General features: G+C 37.7%; 1 protein-coding gene across 3 annotated transcripts in view; it reads left to right on the top strand.

The window, feature by feature from the left end:
* tacc1 (transforming, acidic coiled-coil containing protein 1) overlaps nt 1-19,896 on the top strand; it is a 34,791-nt gene that overhangs the window by 2,741 nt on the left and 12,154 nt on the right. The window contains exons 1-2 of one of the 3 annotated variants that reach the window (XM_079598697.1): nt 4,592-4,880; nt 17,755-17,858. In XM_079598697.1, the coding sequence (XP_079454823.1) occupies nt 4,816-4,880; nt 17,755-17,858 (169 nt within the window). In that variant the 5' untranslated portion in view covers nt 4,592-4,815. Of the gene's footprint in view, nt 1-4,591; nt 4,881-13,308; nt 14,081-17,754; nt 17,859-19,896 lie in introns of those variants that run through there. The other 2 variants (XM_079598696.1, XM_079598698.1) reach the window with 2 other exon arrangements.

Genomic DNA, 19,896 nt, shown 5'->3' on the forward strand with positions numbered 1-19,896 from the left:
ATCAATATCATGGGGAAAACTGCCATATAAATATATTTTTAATATGATCTCATTATTAGGCTGCTGTCACTTTAAGACAGTGACAGCAGTCTGTTACTGCGTTTTCTTTCTCAACTGTTTTCACTTAAAGGTGACTTATAATATATCTATGGTGTGCCCAGAATGTGTCTGTGAAATTTCAGCTCAAAATACCCTCAGATAATTTATTATAGCTTGTCAAAGTTGCCCCTTTTTTGGGTGTGACCCAAATCATGACGTTTTTGTGTGTGTCCCTTTAAATGCAAATGAGCTGCTGCTTCCCGCCCCGTTCAGAAGACTCATACTCCAGCAATAACAAACGAGAATTTCAGTCAAATCTCAGAAATAACCCGCATAGCAGCAGAGTGCAGCCTTTCGGAGAGACTCAGGGAGAGGTTCAAGTTTTAGACGCACCTGGTCGTTTCTGAATGGTTAGTGGATACACAGATGTAGTTGTTGTTGTTGTGGAGTTACATTGATTAATCTCATTGACTTGCATGTACTGTCATGTTCAACTTCTATACAAGTTGACAGTTTCCTGAGGTCTTTAAAATACAGCTGTGACTTTTTTTTGGTCAAATAGTGTTCTGTGCTGCTCGTCTGTTCAGCCGACGACAGAACAGTTTGCATGCTTTGCTCCAACTTTTGCCGCTTGCGAATGTGAAACCAAATGGCAGCACCACGGGTGGAAACGTGCAGATTGGGGCAGTAATATTATAATAAGATCCCCTTCCTACGTCAGAAGGGGAGCGAAATCAGATCGGCTTAATTTTTTGACATGCTTGCAGAGAAAGGCTTACCAAAACAAAGTTACTGGGTGTTCACTTTTCACATTTTCAGGGTTGGTAGATGCACCGGGACCCAATTATAGCACTTAAACACGGAAAAAGAAATAGATTTTCATGATATGTCCCCTTTAAAACATAACTGACTGTGTTTACGTGAAAACTCACCAAGACCAGCATTTTGACATTATTTTACTGTTTAAGCTCAATTAAAAAAAAAAAAGTGAAAAAGAACTCAATTTAGTACTGAGAGGCGGCTTTGTGTGCAAAGTGTGCGCACAAAATCTGCGGGAATGAGTAAAATTATGCAATACGCACAATCCCTTGCGGAAATTCAAGCCCTGTAACCAACAATATTAATCCGGAGCAAATTAAAGAAGTGAGTGAGGGGAGGCGGGTTTGTGTGTCAACTCGACATTGGAGAGATTAGAGAGAGATAAAGCACAGCTGGTATCATGTAACTATTCTGTGGAAAATGAGTATTGGAAGCATTAGGAATATTTCGCATCTATATGTATCGAAAAAATGCTATATATTTGATAACACTACATTGCACTTAGTTTACTATTTTAGATGCTTTTTAAAAAGACTACAATTAAAAATTTTATATATACAATTTTTTAACCCGCCAACGGTGCTAGTAGTGACTGTTACATGCCACTGCTGAAATCCACCCACATTTGGCGGGATGGCAGGTGTTAATGTCAAGCCCCGCTGATGACGTTTATACTGGCGCAAGGGCGGGACAACCTGTCACTCACATGAGATCGACTAATAGCAAACCACGACCATTCAATCAATCAAATTTTTCCCGTCCTACATTTTTCTGGTTTGAGAAGCCTTTGCACTCAGATACATATGAAAAGCAAAGAAAAGGACGATTGGCTGCATCCGAAATCGCATACTTCCCACTATATAGTGGGCAAAAAACAGTATGTGACAAAAGAAGTATGTCCAAATTCACAGTACTCATAAAAGTGTAAGCTAAAAGTACCTTGATGACATACTTTTTCTGGTAAGATTCTGAACTGTGTATCCGATGGACACTTTACTATCACATGAGGCCACGAGAGAGGATTTTTGAAGGACAGTGAAGCGACGTAACTGACGCTGGTAGGTCACATGATAATGACAACATGGCGAATATAGTATGTTTAGAGAACATTCATACTACTCGCACTCATACTATATAGAACATGCATAGCGGTCATACTTATTCAAAATAAGTACCTGCTCGGATGTGATTTCTGACACGGCGTGTGTGTGCGCGGCCTTGGTTTCATGTTGTGAAGTGGTTAAATGCCTTCGGGAAGAGGTGTGTCTTCAGCTGCTTTTTGAATACTGAGGCATTCTATTGCTTTGAAACCAGCCAACCACATGTATCTCAAAACAACTTCAGTTCAGAAAAGTTCAGTGTTCAGACAGTGTCAGTGTAGTGTAAGATCTGCAAATGTGGGTAAAAATGTGTCAGGTATGTGAGAGGAACCTTGAGTTGAACTTAAAAAGCGTTTACTTATTTTTTTGCCTGAAGCTTTAACCCTAAATTATAAGTTTAAAGGGTTAGTTCACCCAAAAATGAAAATAATGTCATTAATGACTCACCCTCATGTCGTTCTAAGCCCGTAAGACCTCCGTTCATCTTCGGAACACAGTTTAAGATATTTTAGATTTAGTCAGAGAGCATTCTGTCCCTCCATTGAAGCTGTATATACAGTATAACGTTACTGTCCATAAAGGTAATAAAAACATCATCACAGTAGTCCATGTGACATCAGTGGGTTAGTTAGAAGTTTTTGAAGCATCGAAAATACTTTTTGGTCCAAAAATAACACAAAATAAGACTTTATTCAGCATTGTATTCTCTCCCGGGTCTGTTGTCAATCTGCGTTCAGGACTCCGCAGTGACGCTGCTGACGTAAGACGCCGATGACGTGTTATCTGGTGCGCCCGAGCTTCGTTTACAGTCTGAGGGAGACGCACGCTATATTCAAGCTATTCTACATTGTTTGCGTGGATATCATTTTTTTAATGGTGCGTAAATGTGCATGTCGCGGATGAGACACTTTTACAGCGTGCGTTTCCCTCAGTCTATAAACGAAGCTCGGGCGCACCAGATAACACGTCATCAGCGTCTTACGCCATCAGCGTAACTGTGAAGGATTGACAACAGACCCGGGAGAGAATACAATGCTGAATAAAGTCTTATTTTGTGTTATTTTTGGACCAAAAAGTATTTTCGATGCTTCAAAAACTTCTAACTAACCCACTGATGTCACATGGACTACTGTGATGATGTTTATATTAACTTTATGGACATGGACAGTATACTGTATATACAGCTTCAATGGAGGGACAGAAATCTCTCGGACTAAATCTAAAATATCTTAAACTGTGTTCCGAAGATGAACGGAGGTCTTACGGGCTTAGAACGACATGAGGGTGAGTCATTAATGACATTATTTTCATTTTTGGGTGAACTAACCCTTTAAGGTTCTGTCACTGTGACAACTTTTAAAGGTAGGCTACATAATTGACTTTAGTTCACCAATAGGAAGATGCTATATTCAGTTAAGCTAATGAAATATCACTGTTTCTCCATGTGTTTATTGGAGCTGCAGAAGTTTTCAGACTGGTTTTGATATTCTGACACTTTTATGTCATAAAGATATATGAATTAGCCAGTCAAAGTTGTGCCTTAATATGTAAAGCTTGTGCACGCACTCAAGACTGAAAGCATTTTTCTATGTGAAAATCGTAGACTTTCCAAAAGAGAAAGTCCAGATCTCTTTTTTAAGCAAATTTTGTGACCTTTTTAGTGTAGAGATCAGACCGTAAAGTACAGGATGGGAGAGAGAGGAACAGGATTGGAAAGGACCTCGAGCCAGGAATCAAACTCGTGTTACCGGAGGCGCAGTTGCGCTAAATGTTGGAGCGCTGCCCACAAGGTTATCTACTCCGACATCAGTCCAGATCTTAAAGTTCAACTATAAATCAAAATCAGTCATCATTTAGTCACCCACGTGTATTTTGAAACACTTCAGTGGAACACAAACATGTTAGGCAGGATGTCCAAGCTGCTGTTTTCCATATACGATGAATCTTAATAATGACCCACAGATAATCAAGGTAAGATGTTAAGTGAATTAAGACTTAAACTTAAGTCTGTTCCCTATTCAGAGTTATTGTATGGCTTTAAAAGACTTAAAATTTAACTTTTTTGAGCTTGACAACCCCAGTCCCCATCTACGTCCATTGTGTGGAAAAGAGCAGCGTGAACATTCTTTCGAAATATCTTCTTTTATGTTCCACAGAAGAAAAGTCATACAAGTTTGGAATGACACGAGGGTGAGTAAATGCTAACAGTTTTACATTTTGAAAAGTTACTCCCTTAAAAAAACAACCCTATCACCACAAGCACTGCTGTTCTTACTCTTATCTGCACTCAGCCTTTTTTAGAACATCATATCACGTCATTTTTACCTAGATGTGGTCTAAAAAAAGAACAGCTAATCAGATTTGACCCACATATGAAGTTGAACCTCAATTGGACCGTCTCAGGAGATCGCAGCAACATTTATAAGAAAGAGTTGTTAACTGAACTTTGTCCAAGTCCACATGTTGGTGCTTGTGCGGAAAAACATGATCACTTTAGATAATCAGTGCAGGTCCATTCAGAACACAATGAGATAAACCTGTCGGGATGGATGCCTGACGCGCATCCCTCCCTACAGCGTTCCGTGGAATCTCCCATATCTGTCTGACAGCTAATGTGTGTGTGTTTAGAGGTCATGTGCTACTGTAGCTACTGTAGGAGTGTGTGTGTGCTGAGGTAGGAGGGGCGAGCAGCGTAGAAACAAGCAGTGTTTCAGCATTTCTGACACACTTTGCACCGTCACTGCTGTAGGGCTGTATGACTCTGACTGTCGGACAGGAGCCAAGATGAGCCAACTCCACCTGCTAGGGCCACCTTAAAAATATATTTATATATATACGCTCTAAACGGACCAACATCATGGGGGGATCCCAAAGCAAGAAGGGCATTGGGTCAAGCTCCCTAAAGCAGAAGAGCATTAGCATGTAAGTTTGACTTGTATTTCATATTTTAAATTCATATGATAGATTCATGCTATTTTGATGTGCACTTTAAGAAGCCGTGACGTATCATGCATAATCGTGCTGTAAAACCCTGTTAATATTTCCCCTGTTATGTCAGTGTTACTGTGTCATATGCATTTCCCGCTGTGACGTGACAGCAAAGGTGTGGTCATCATGCTGGTTAGGTTTCTCATGGAGTGAAATGAATTCTGGGAACTGAAAGGGTTTAAAGGTGTCTTTTTATATGGAGGGCGTGCAAAAACAGAGTTCCAGGCTTCAGTCACAAACTTTTTAGACATCAACGCAATGCTTTGTTTAATGCAAACCCCAGCTCTTGTGTAAATAACTCCACGCCTTTTAAATACACTGACAAGTTTCAGGATTTATATAGCCTATATTTGAACATCTTTTATTTAGCAAGGCGCTACTGTGAGTGCGATTTATATATGGCTTGTCAGCTGTATTGGAAGTGTTTTTGTAAAGTGTCGGAAGTGGTATCATGCTAGCATTTGTTTATATCCTAAAGACCATCCATAAAACGTATGACCGATTGCATCACCATCTATAGTGGGTTGTAAAGGAGTAAAAATGACACGTCAGCTTGTCATCAGTTCATCTTGAGGGTTAGATTAGTTTAACTCATATTGAATGAGTTGGTCAGCTCAGTTTGGCATGTGGCGTAATTTGTGTAGCATATTTGCATATTCAAATGTATGGATGATTCATAACCTCTTCAAGTTGTATGTATTTTAATGCACTAAACTTACAGCATATGTGGTGTTTTGTGGGAAATTCTCCTTATGTGACCCTAGTTCATTGAGTTTGTGTTTAATAAATTGCATTTGGATTAGATCTGACACGACGCATGTGATTAGGTTCAATTTACATGAACTTTGGCAGATCATGTCGGGAAGGTTTGGGTGACTGAAAGTTTTCATCAACACTTTACCATAAGGTTTCATTTGTTAACATTAAAGGGATAGTTCACCCAAAAATGACAATTTATGGCATCATTTACTCACCCTCGTGTTGTTCCAACCCTGTATGTATTTCTTTCTTCTGCTGAACACAAAAGAAGATATTTTAACTTATGTCAGTAATCAAACAGTTGACGGCACCCATTTACTTCCATAGTATTTTTTCCCCCAGACATTTATTAATCTTAGTCAATGTTAATTTCAACATTTAGAAATCAAAAGTTGTATTTGTTAACATTAATGCGCTGTGAACAATGAAAACATTATGTTTTTACTAACTAACATTAACAAGCATTATGCTTTAAAAAGTATATTGTTAATTTTAGTTTGTTAGCTAATGCATTAACTAATGTTTAGAAATGAGACCTTATTGTGAAGCGTTACTAAAATATTCTTGTCAGGTTTTCATTCTTTGCACTGCTTGTTGTACAAACACACACCCTAAAAATAGCTTTTCCATGATGGTAGCGCTTCTCAGAAGGACACTTGAATCAATGTTACCATTTTCCCAGACTGCAGGTCAAAAATGCCATAGTTATTGTTTGAGTAGTCATTTTGAACCCTAACCCTACTGTTAGAGCTTTTGTTAGATAAAGAGAGACTGTCTGTTCAAAAAAACATTCCTCTCGTTTTATATGGATTGGTAATAAGGAGGTCCTCTGATGAATGTTTTGAGGGGGTCGAGTTGCTGGTTTTAGGTCAGAGGGTCAGCGCTGAAATGATATTCTGCATTCATGCATGTGATTAAGGCTGCACATCTATGGACAATGGCATATTTGTGTTGAGTTTCTTATGTCAAGTGTGCTGGAGCGTGATGATATATACGTGGGACGGGAATAGTACTGACATGCCTCAAAAATACTTTTATTGAATTAAAATATACAAAATAAGAAAATATTGTAAAACATTATTCTAATAAAAATAAAAAAATCATCCCTGTGATGCAAAGCTGATTTTTCAGCATCATTACTGTGGTCTTCAGTGTCACAGGATCCTTAAAGGGGTGGTAATGCCGTTTTCACAAGATGTCAAATAAGTCTCTGATATCCCCAGAGTGTGTATGTGAAGTTTTAGCTCAAAATACCCCACAGATATTTTCATATAGCATGTTAAAATTGTCACTTTTTGAGGGTGAGCAAAAACGCACACTTTTTGTGTGTGTCCCTTTAAATGCAAATGATCTGCTGCTCCCGGCACAGAGGGCGGAGCTTCAACAGCTTGTTCTAGCAGCTTCGATTACCTCACAAACATGCACTGAAAAAAAAAAAAAAAAATTAGCCTTTTATGTTCAAACTGGAGTCAGACAAAGATGGGGAGACTAAAGAAGTGACATGTATTGTAGACAACATTTCTGAATGGTTAGTTGATGAATTTATGTAGCTTGTGTAGAGTTGTCTTCAAGTCATTGATTAGCATATTCTGTTATGATAATCTATTAATTGCATTCCCAGGGGCGGGTTTATGTACATTTTAGGCTTTGTGATGTCACTAACTCGGGAGGAATGTCATATAGTCCCTACCAGCCCTTTGTAGTCCTTAAAAAGCCATTTCTTTAAAACCAAATATCTTCCTTTGCTTTGAACTTTGAGTGTTGTAACTTTGCAGATGCCATATGCTCAAACAGCAACATTACACACTAAAGTTAGAAAAGTGAAATAATAATCACCCAGTGAAATCATTGCATCAACCCTTAAATCATTCTAATATGCTGATTTAAGGCTCTAAAAACATTTCTTATTGTCAATATGTAATATGTTTGTGGAAATAGTGATGCTCTTTTTTCAGGATTCTTTGATAAAAAAAAAAAGTACAGTACTTGATTTACTATTTACTTGAAATATAAATATTTTGTAACATTATAAATGTCTTAACTGTCACGTTTGCTCAATGTAAATTATGTAATGCATCCTTACTGAATTATTGTAAATAATTATTGAATTAATTTATTAAATTATAGTATATAAGCTATACTATTGGGGGAAAAAATAACAATATAAAAGCAGAAGTTATTTTAGGCCTGTTATGATATTTTAGAAGTAACTCCCACATTATTGTCAATGTGTTCATCTGCTTGTATATCTGCATTTGACCAGCAGATGTAGCCAATGTGCTTTATTTACAGCTGCTCAAAATATTTTCTGAAATTATTTGTTCAAAACTTAAAATTATTTTAATGTGATTGTGAGCTATTGTATGCTCTTTTCCATTATCCGTAAAGCACAATATTTTAGCGACTAATAGTTAGGTAACAACTTTTCTGATATTTGTTTCAGCTTTTACAATATTTTTTGTTAGTTTAAAAAAAATCAAATTAAATATGCAAACATTTTTACATTCAGCCAAGTACATTTTTGGTTAGATTCTTTTACTTTTAATGAAGTTAAAAATACCAATACTTTAATTAATTTATTTTTTGCACCCCTGGCTAGTTAATACATTACTATGGACCTATGAAATTAAGCAAATGATCTAAAAATCCAAAATAATTACTTTACAGTTTGTGCGACAGTGTTGATGGATCATTGTCACAACACAAAAATGTAAGCATTATTATTATTATTTAAATATATAACCATTAAAAATTAAGCATCTTTTGATTATTTTCAACGTTATGGAAGTGATGGAATTTTAAATACTAGGATGTCTGTAAATAATAATGTTAATACTTTTTTATTAAAGTGTGAATGAATGTGAATGTTAAAGTTGTGAAACATGTTCAATTTCTTAAGAATTTTTTAACTCATTAAGAATATAGGCTATACAGGGGTGAAGTTGATATAGTTTCCTTTTCTGAATACACTCGTTGTAGTTTTATTAGTAATTTTTCACCACAAGGTGGCTCTGTGACTTTAGACTAACAGTAAACTAAGGCGTGCAAGGCCTTTGGATTTGAGCCTCTGCAGTGTTTATAGGATTATAGTTTTTTTTTAATCTACATCAAAAACACACCAATTTGCAGTCAATATAAAATTCTCTAGAATTCAGTCTATCGAATAATTTTGGAACTTTGCCATCTTTTCAACATTGCATCTTTGTTTATATCACCCAACACTTTGGATAACTGTTAAAAAAACATCAACCTCAAAAAATGATGATTGCTAATGTTCCACTTATGCTCACTTATATTACAGCAAATGGATAATGTTGGATTGTAATCTAACCAAAACCTCCATTTAATCTCCTGTATTAAACCAAGATTAAACATCGAACTGTGTTACTGGACTCATGTTGAGATACACCCTTACATTGAAGGGAGTGGTTTTTCTCATGTGAATTGTTTTTGGACAGCTGTTCTCCCTGCCTTGTGACTCCAGTAAAAATAACAATGAGTATTTCTCAGCTGCAAATAGATATGGCTTCATAAAAAGCCTATTGGATAGGTGACTATTGTCCATCATGTTCCAGTCTTTTCTGGAAATGTAAAGTGTGTGCTGATTGACCTATTTTAGCGCCTGTTAGTACACAATGAAGTGCAGCCGTGTGAGGTTGTTCTGGAGGCGTGAGCTCAGTTCTGATATAATGCTATTTCTCACATCAGTGAAGATTATGTAAGATGGCTCTCCCCCCATTCATGTTCTGTCTGCCTGTTATTATTACATCTCATGTTCTATTACTGTATGTAGATCTAATATTTCCTTTAAGGCTGAATAACTCGGAAAGCATTGCTTTTTAAAGGCATCCTCCCATAAATTATGCTTTTTTCAAATGTTATTGAAAAATATTTGAAATCCTGCACACTTTTTTTTATTTTGTCAAATCAACTTAAATATAAACTCAAAATATGTTATCTGAACCACATTAATTAGCCTATTTATTATACCCATCTCCTTCATTGTATTAACTCAAAGTTTTAATTTCAATGAACGCAAAATTTGAAGACAACTAGGTAAATTACTTTAAGTTAAACCAACAATGTTTTTTTACAGTGCAGTTACATACATTTTGTGATGACGCTCTGCATATAGTCTTATCTAACACAGTGAAGTCTCCCCAGTAGCAGATGTCATCATTCACACTCGAGCAAGATTGGATGCTGGGAGCTTAGGAGATCTCGTGCAGAGTCTGGCACTGAACACAGGAATATGATGCTCTGAAGGTTGTCTGAGAGTGTCATTGTTATGATGTGTTAAGCTGGACTGACTTCACAAGTTCATAGGCCATCGCAGCTGTTCAAGAAATAAAAGTAGCCTGAACAAAAAATAGCAAGTGTTGATTAGTCAAATTCCCCTTAAAGTCTTTGAACTAAACACGTATCATATCACATAGTATAGCAGGAAACCTTTTTGGGTTGCTTCTCTAATGGAATCATGTGCAACAAAGGTATTTCAACAAAGAAAAACTATAAAAGGATTATGAAAATCCCATGTGTTGGAAACTCATCTCAAAACAGTTCTTTTGTGTTTGGTGGATGCGAGTATTAAAAAGCTGAGCTTCACTGGACAAACACATGTAAAGCTCACTATACCTTCATTCTGTAAATCAGTGTCAGGTGTCGCCCAGGGTTCACCAAGAACAAACTGATTGGAATTCTTCACATTTTTCATCTAATTTAGAGACTCCTTTGTTACAAACAAGGAATTTTGTCTTTTGTTTGAGTCCCAGTCGTGGCGTTCAGTCCCAGGCTATTCTGGGTCCAAACACAGAGCTTTAACTACTGCAGTCTGTTCGACTCTGCAAATCTGGAATCTGTAATTAGAAGCACAGACGCACACTCCCTTAGGACTTTTCTCTTGAACCAAAACTGTCTGAGAAACTATCATATTTAGGTCTGTTTAGTTTGCTTAACGTCTTGTTATCGGGAAATGTTCTGAGGCGTGTGCCCAGTCATTGTTTTGGGGCAAGAGAGCAACGTTTCTCTTACTTTTTAAGAAGCTCTTTCTTCAGTGGCCTGTTTTTTTTATGTTGTGCGTTTTCTTTTATTGCCGCTTCTGGGGTGTCTCTCGCCAAGTTTTCGTTGTGTGTTTGAAATGTGAGACCTCCTTGTAAAGTCCCCCTGAACTTCATATCCTGAGCATGTGGAATAAAACCTCACAAACATATAACGTACATGGGTGGTCTCCAATAAGGAAAAGTCCATGAAAACCAACTCTAGTTTTTTTTTGTGATTATTCAGTCACCAACATGATGCACTCAATTACAAACGAATGTTAGTAACATGGCTAGCAATGTAGCCTATGTTAAAATTCCCTCCCACGCTTCTAAGAAAAACCTAAACCTTGATAAAAGATGATCCAGAATTCCACAATTCTGCTAATATCATAGAGCAGGGGTGCCCATGCTTTTCTGAATGGTGATCTACCTTTTAAGTGACTGGGTCAGGATGATCTACTACTACTTAGGGCTGGTCCGAATACCATTTTTTGAGCTTCGAAGCTTTGGTAGTAATGAACATCGAATATTCGAAGCTTCGGAGAGAGGGTGTTGAACATAATCTTCTCTCTAATAAAAGCAGGAATCTCTATGTGTCTGTATGTCTGTTTGCATTTTGATTATTTCGAGAACCGTTCATCCAATCGACTTCACAAGGGAGTGCAGTGTCGATTTGGTGCAATATAGATAGACACGTGAGACGCGACACGTTCAGAATTAATAAACTTTTAATAAACGGCAGAACAGCGCGAGCGGGAAGCGGCGCGCCTCAACGCGGGCTGGGCTTATGCTCCGAGAACGCGGACACTGCACTATAGTGATATAAAACGCACACACACAGGTCTGTTAAATTAAGCAATACTTTTAAGGTAGTCTAATATTTTTCTGACTAACAAATTACTGACAGAGTAAAAGGTAGATTTAAATAAAGAAAAACTAAATTTAAATAAAGAAAAACTAAATTTAAAAAAAGAAAAAAGAAATTTAAATCAAGAAAAAACAAAATTTAAATAAAGAAAAAACGAAATTTAAATAAAGAAAAACGAAATTTAAATAAAGAAAAAACGAAATTTAAATAAAGAAAAAACGAAATTTAAATAAAGAAAAACGAAATTTAAATAAAGAAAAAACAAAAAAACGAAATTTAAACTAAGAAAAAATGAAATTTACATAAAGAAAAACTAAATTTAAATAAAGAAAAACTAAATTTAAAAAAAGAAAAAAGAAATTTAAATCAAGAAAAAACAAAATTTAAATAAAGAAAAAACGAAATTTAAATAAAGAAAAAACGAAATTTAAATAAAGAAAAAACGAAATTTAAATAAAGAAAAAACGAAATTTAAACTAAGAAAAAATGAAATTTACATAAAGAACAACGAAATTTAAATAAAGATCAGACAGACACACTTTGAGTATGACATCGTGAATAAGAAGTCATCTTCCCATTCCTGATGGAAATGGTAAGTCTTTGCTTTTTTTAATTCTTTTACTCCCTCATTCATTGTGGTATAATTGTTGTTTGTCTACAGATGATAAACGAGCAATAGCGAAAAACAACGGTAAAACGAAAGCAATGGCGCATTTCTGTAGTCGACGCTCTACAGAATCTTTGTTTATGGTTGTTATGGTAACGTAGTGTACAAAACTTTCTAGCAACCAGCAGACTGGCCTGTCTACACGTCAATCAGCGGGCACATGGTAATATAATGACATGATTGGATGGATTGCTTTTCTGAAAAGGCGCGGTTTTTTCTTCTTTTTTTAATTTTTTTTTTTTAGTTCTGTGAGCTACCGTCATTGGCTCTGCGATCGACCAGTCGATCGCGATCGACGTATTGGGCACCCCAGTCATAGAGGCTTCCGGAACGGTTTCTGTTTCCTCAGTTAACTGTCTCACCGAATGAATTCTGCCTTAAATATCTGCAGACCTCTGATGTGGAATGACACATCTTCTCAACGATCATCAGTTATATAAGTTACCCCAAGCCATGGAGGAACATCTGGTTTCATAAAGATTTGAGTTCATTATCGTAGCACTCACATTATCATTGCTCAGGACATTTTGTCAAAGCTAAGTCGAGTGATGGCTTTGAGATCTGTTACTCTGGTTGTGTGGGTAGACTTTGTGATGGCAACGACCAGCAACACAGCTTCACTGGAGTTATATTTTTAGACTGTTGACTGTGATCAAAGGATGTGGTTGTGGTATAAAATGGAGATGCTTGGTTTGGTATCCATCAACAAAATCCTTGAGCATGGTTTTATCCTGATTAAGATTATGTAATGTGACATTGAATGTACTTTGGTAGTGTTGGAACCCTTTATTTAGTGTTTTAGGTGTTTTAAAGGCAAGCTCCTGACTTTTGTATAGATTATATTGTGGTAATTTTACCTTTGCAAAAAGATTTCGGTTTAAGTACAGATTAGTCATGGGAACGCTGACTTCCCCTGGCAATCTGCTAAGGCATTCCAAACAGGTAGCAATGTGTGTGTGTGTGTGTGAAAGGACAAGTGAAAGAACAGGTTTCCCTGGTTGTGAGCCGGAGCTCAAGGCTAGAGATGGTTAATGGAAAAACGACTGAGGAGGAGCTCAGATCTGCATTCCTCAGTCTCCCTTCCGAAACCACGGAGCCCCTCTCTCCCTTCCCTTCAGCCTCGGTTGTGTTCCCTTCTTCTGCTTTTCATGAAAGAGAGAGGCAGTTCTGATTTGGAAGCTACCATTTTCTGTTCCACAGGGGCTCCCGGATCAGCTGGACCAGAGATACAGGCACTCTCTATTCTCCTCCCCCCATTAGTTTCTTCCCAATAGTCTGATCCTGAAAAGGAGGGGTGGACGGGGGAGTTATCTGGCAGCCAGCTGATCTTTGCTGTGGTATTCTGCGAGGGAAAGGAGACTGCAAACTCTTCGTTACTCAGCTGCACTGAGATAGAGGAAGCCACGAGAGAACTCAACATCAACAGTCGCGTGAGAGGAAGGAAGCAGTGAGGCTTTTTTTGCGACAAAAACATGAAGCTCGGCTTCAAGACCACGTGAAGCGTTACCCTCCGCTGAGAAAAACATCTGTAAGAGAGAAAGAGGCAAAGAGAGACTGACTCATTTGTTTGGATTCGCCCACAAGGTGTTCCAGTAGACGCTTGGCGTATCACCAGTAAGAGGTTGAAGATGTCTTGGCTGTCACCAGTGCAGTGGGCCAAATGGACCTGGTCAGCCGTTAGAGGAGGAGGGGAGGAAGAAGGTGAGACCGATTCGGGTATGGACGACGAACCCCTCACTGAAAGGATGCGAGTGGGTATGTCAAGAGATCAAGAGGACGACGAAAGGTCTCATGGCTGCAGGCAAGTCTAGAACCTTGTAAACTTCCCATCGTGAGAAAGGAAATGAGAATGTGATATATGGAAGTATGAAGTAAGTGTGTGAGGTTGCTTTTGCGAGAGTAAGTGTGGGATATCGGTTTCTTTATAATGCTCTTATATCAAGTTCTTACCTTGAAAATGAGCCCAATATCAGCAGTGGAGGCCAACCTTAGAAAAACTGCCTTCAGAGGCACCTGTTTGAGTCAGATGATGGCGTTAACTGTTCTGAATGCTGTGCAGACAGGCATGGCTTAGCAGTCAGCCACATGGATCAAAGCAGCCAGAGATCAGAGGCTCTGAATGTCCATGTCTGTTGGTGCTCTTGTCGTGGTTGGGGAAAGTGGCATGTTAACGTTTGCTCATCTGTATGCGTGCACTCAGTGTTTGTGGGTGTTTTCAGCATCATTTGGGGATTTCCTTAGGAAGTGTGCATGGATCAGGTTCTAGCTGTTAGTCTAATGTGTCCCTATGCTCCGATAAAGATCAGAATTTAGCCGTTCTCCTCTCCCAACCCCCAACTGTGCCATGGCTAATTTCCTTTGCTAGTAGATAACAGTCTTTCTTAGCACTTTTGATGGTTTAAAAGAGGAAACGTATTTGTATATTACCCTAATTCATTAGTAGTGCATACTAAGACAATAATCACTATTTCTATTACTTATATTAAGGATTGAGGATTTGACTGTTAAAGGATAATTCCGGTATTTAACACCTTGAGTCTATATTGTAGTTTGTTTTGGATGAACAAGAGTGGTGGACAACATTTTTTTGACAATGGTTCCTCTCTCGAGTTTTTGACTATAAAAGAATTGGCCATGGACCCATTTAACATTGGAGTCAATGGGCATGTCCGAAAATGTAATTAAAACAACCTTTAACTTTAGTTTTCAAAACTGTGCAACTCACCGAGTGATTAGTGATGTTAGTTGATGTTAGTTGATGTTCCAGAAACAAAAAGTGTTGCGAAATACAGTTTCTGTCGTGTTTTATTCGTCATTTTGTAAAATCCCATTGAATTCTGTTGAAGGACTGAGTGCTCGTTAATATAAATGCGCTACCGGAAACGGAAAGGGGGCTGTTTACATTTGGTCGATGTAGTCTTTTTGCTCGCTTCCGTTTCTCATAAGGCTAGCGAGCAGAGCAACTGTGCTCCGGGAGAGTAAGCGAAATAAACGAACAAAACCTTGAAAATATTGAAAGACGTGACCACTGACCAGTGCAATATGAAGTTGAACTCGACTGTGACCGTGAGTGTCCCGCGAGACATAAACATCGGTTATCGCCATCAAGTGGTCGGGAGTGTGCTAACGCTTCAGATTCAAATATTGAGCGGAAGTTACACGGTTGTGAAGTGTCTGAAAAAAATAGTTCCACTATAGCAAAATAAACGGATTGGAATCATATATTGCGACGATATATTGTTTATAATCATCAACGAACACCACTAACCACTCGGTGAGTTTAACAGTTTTGTAAACAAACATTATTGGCTGTTTTAATGACATTTTCGGACATGCCCATTGACTCCAATGTTAAATGGGTCCATGGCCAATTCTATTATAGTCAAAAACTCGAGAGAGGAACTATTGTCAAAAAAAATTTGTCCACCACTCTTGTTCATCCAAAACAAACTACAATATAGACTCAAGGTGTTAAATACCGGAATTATCCTTTAACCTTTGGTGGTGCATAATTTGTTCCACATCTTTATGTGACAGACATGCTGTTAAGCCTAACTCTAATATGACTCTAATATAATTGGGGGGCCCAAGCCATATCTAGAACCCAGAATAACAACAACAACCACCCAGAGCATCCCAACTACTGCAAAGCAATGTGCTGCTAACATCTTAACAAACACAGAGCAATACTCTGGCAACCACCCACAGCAATTTAGCATTGTAGCAGTGAGCTTTTTTTTATAGGCAAGCACTCCTCATATATTCTTTGAATATGCAAAAAATGTAGTTTATTCTTGTTTATATAATGTTTAATTCATATGTTTCATCCGGGCAAAAATAATGTTTTGGTTTGGTTCCCCTAAGCTGTGCTGTTGACATCCTGTCTATGTGCCGTTGAGCTGTCTGCTAACATTCCTTTCCAGGAAGAATCTTTTCTTTCCCAATGCCTCGCAGCCTGAGAGACTGTTGCAAATTAATCACCACACAGACCTGAACAATAGCCCAAAAGAGTGTCAGGATCATGCAAGTTGTAAATATACTTAGAAAAGCACACAGTAAGCCACCCACACAGAGAGCTAGTCATTTCTCTGGAGCTCAGTAGTTAACACAATAAGCAGCATGAGTTGTTCAGGCAGGGATTTTATGAAAAATACAGTGATTTAGTGGAGTGGTTTGTGTTGGGTACAACAGAATGAAATTGATATTTTTGCAAAACCATTTCACAGCACTACTTAATAAGATTTCTGTTGTGTTTTTTGCAAGTTCATCTATTCTCTTGTCTGTTGTGTTTGTTTGCTGGACTAGTAATGATTACTTCCCTAATGGGACTGCAGGTGGCCTAGTGCAACTAGACTGGGCAGTCCTCCCAGATTGGGGACCGATTTCTCTCTCTCTCGCACACACACACACACACGATTAACAATGCTTCCCTTTGAGCTCAGGCTCATGACTGTTAAGCTCTGTTGTGAATGTAAAAATGATAGTACACCCAAGATGAAAATGTTGTTCTAAACCTGTTCACTGTAAAACAATTATATGATCAATGATCAAAGTTATGACATCATATGTTTTTACATAGCTTTAACTCATCAAAATAAGTTATACAAGATTCAACTCATTTTTAAAATCAGTTTAATGTAATTTAAGTTGAAATGATTTAAACATCTGATCCAAGTTGCTCGTCCTTAAAAATTTAAGGCAATTTTTTTTTTTACAGTGCATGTCTTTTTTTCTTTCTTCTGCAGAATACAAAAGAAGACATTTTAGGAAACTATAATCACATTTTTCCATTCAATTACAATGAATGGGTTTTAAGAAGCCATATTATGTTGACATTTATTTCATTATTCCCTTAAAATCTCTCAAACCCTCACACAAAGCTATCACATAACCCCAGAAGACCTAGAAAATAGCGACTGGGTAATCTGGTCTGCTTTTGTGACACTTTTATGTTACATGTGTCTTTTGTGAAACTTGAAAGCCTAATAGCATAATGTTTCTTTTGTTTTCCATGGAAGACTTAAAGTCATATGGGTTTGGAACAACATGAAGTAATTTTCAATTTTTAGGACTATTCATTTACCTAAAAGCTCTTCATTGTTACCTCACACAAACACACACGCGAGCACATAAAACCACCACACATATGATAAACAACAATTTGCAGAAAGTATTGGTGTCACAGCTATACATAGTTATTATTTAATGAGGACATGATGTGCTCAGTTCAGTTGTGTTTCACCCAAGGCTAAAGCTGCCACATGTGCAAAATGTTGTATTAAATATTGATGTCATTTGATGATCTGATGAGTTTGTATGTTTTATACTTATCAGCCCTGATCTGACACCAGCATTATCCATCTGATTTAAATCAAGCTGAGCCAAACAACCATGGCAATGTCCTTTTGTAAACATAGTACAGATTTAAGAACGGTCCTGTTACTAACCACAGAGTTTTTCTTCATTTTCCACCAGTTCGGACTCAGAGGGCCAATTTGACACACCTGAAGCTGAGTCGCCTGTCCATCGGCCATTTAAAGAACCATCAGCACTGGATCAACCAATAACAGAGAGCACAGGTAAACGAAGACCTCATAATAACTGCCATAGAAACAGAACATAGATTCAGAGATGACACATAGCACCTGTCGCTATCCCTCTATTCCTCTCAGGCAATGTGATGTTGCCATGGCAACAGGAGGAAAGTATGTCTCCAAGTGGTTTTGTGTGATCTTTTAGTATCACTTTTGTACGTAATATATTGTTGGTAGAATTTATTGTAGTGTTTGGAACAGGGATAGTGGGTCAGTCAGGCCCATTATAAATTACTATAAATTATACTTTACCTTATGGAAGGCAAGTAAATGGGCAACTATTTATTTTAACAAAGCAGCAAAGTTCTTCCTTTTATGATTGAGTAATTTACAAACATGAAGGGAAAAGGACTGTTTTAAAAGAATGATTTGTTTGCAAATTGGAAACTACTATTCATAAGGCCTGACTTGCTAGTAGAATAAAAGCTAGATTTTGACTTGCACATAGAGTCCAATTCTTTATCTAGAAGAGTTTCTTTTACTTAAAAACATGCCTTGTTTTCTTTAAATTGTCCTCTAAAAGACACGTGTCCAAATTCAGGGGAGTGTACCATATCACTAACTGAAAACAGCTGCACTTCCCCAGACTCTTTTTGAGGAATTTATCTGCCCATTAAAATCTCATAAACGCTCTAAAAAAATGTGATTTGTCACTACCGTTAAGCCTACATGAAAACACGTGTATGTTGCTATTGTTTTGCACTCAAAATCGTATTTTAGTCTCTAGGTGTAGCTCTGGTAAAGTTTGCCAGTGTTTTCATCAGTGAGGATGAGTTTCTTTGTTTTGTGTTTTAAAGATTTAACTACAGTGACGCATTTTGACCTCAGCTTGAATCAAAAATGTGCAGACAGTATTAGTTACTTAAATGTAATGGAGTGGAGGAGGTTTTGAGGTTGGAAAATAGAGGTTTGGGTAGAGAGAGGCCCCTGACCCAATGTGGGAAAAGCTCACAGCTTGGAATTCAGGAGTTTGGAATTGAACAAAAGCGTCCGCTCCTCTCAGAGCACGTTTATCAATGGAAAAAGGTCAAAGGCCTGCAGCGAAGAACGTCATGTGATTTAGTTCATTTCACTAAATGCCACACGCAGACACTCTAAAACACACATTTGCACTCATTGAAATTGTGTTAGGCTTGCTAGGTCACGTTCATCATTTTGATGTATTAAGAGTTTATTATCTCTTTCTCTTAGTGTTTCTCTGTAAACGTGACTGTTACTTCACAGGAATAAATCTATTAATGAGACATTTTTTGGTGAGTTTTGTGAGAAAGTTGTCCTGAGAAATGCAGTGCTTTAGGCTAATAAAGCCAGCCTTTCCACGCCTACGTGTCGTGGTTTGGATTGCTTGAGCAGACAGACAGTAAAAGTCTGGCTTCAGCAGAGCACAATCCAGTTTTCACTACAGTTATCCTCAACCTCACATCTGTACAGACACATGCCATTGCTGAAGAACACGTTTTCGTGGCTAGCAGTGCATTAGCCAGAATTTGTGGTTATGTAAACAGAAGCCGCCTTGTGTCCTCTCCACCCCAGGTACTAAATCCTGCTGCACCTTCAATGTAGAGTCATACATAAACACAGTTGCTTGTTGATGACAGAGAATATAACTGAAAAAAAAGCATTATTTACTGTTTGATTACCTTTTCTACTCTAAAACAATCTCAGTCATGTACAATGTAATTTTTATGGCTCTTTTGTGCAGTATCTTTATGGCCATATTGACAAATGTGTTGTGACAGTATTATGCATTTGTCTGGTATGAGTGTTCTTATTATTTTGCTGTAGTTATATAATCAAAACTGCAATTAAATGTTTCTCAGGAGGGTGGAGATGAAGCATTTGTGTTTTGAATTTATTAGCTCATGATGTCCGAAGCACTGTCTGCTCTGTTTTGATGAAATAAACATTGTCGATGCATCACACTCCCACCACTAAGAGGAAGCTTAAGTCACTGCCAATAGCGCTGGCTGCATAACCAATACCATTGTGTCTGATGATGATTCTCCTTCACTGGTGTTGCATG

This window comes from Phoxinus phoxinus (assembly GCF_949152265.1).
Source record: "Phoxinus phoxinus genome assembly, chromosome: 23".
NCBI classification, from domain to species: domain Eukaryota; kingdom Metazoa; phylum Chordata; class Actinopteri; order Cypriniformes; family Leuciscidae; genus Phoxinus; species Phoxinus phoxinus.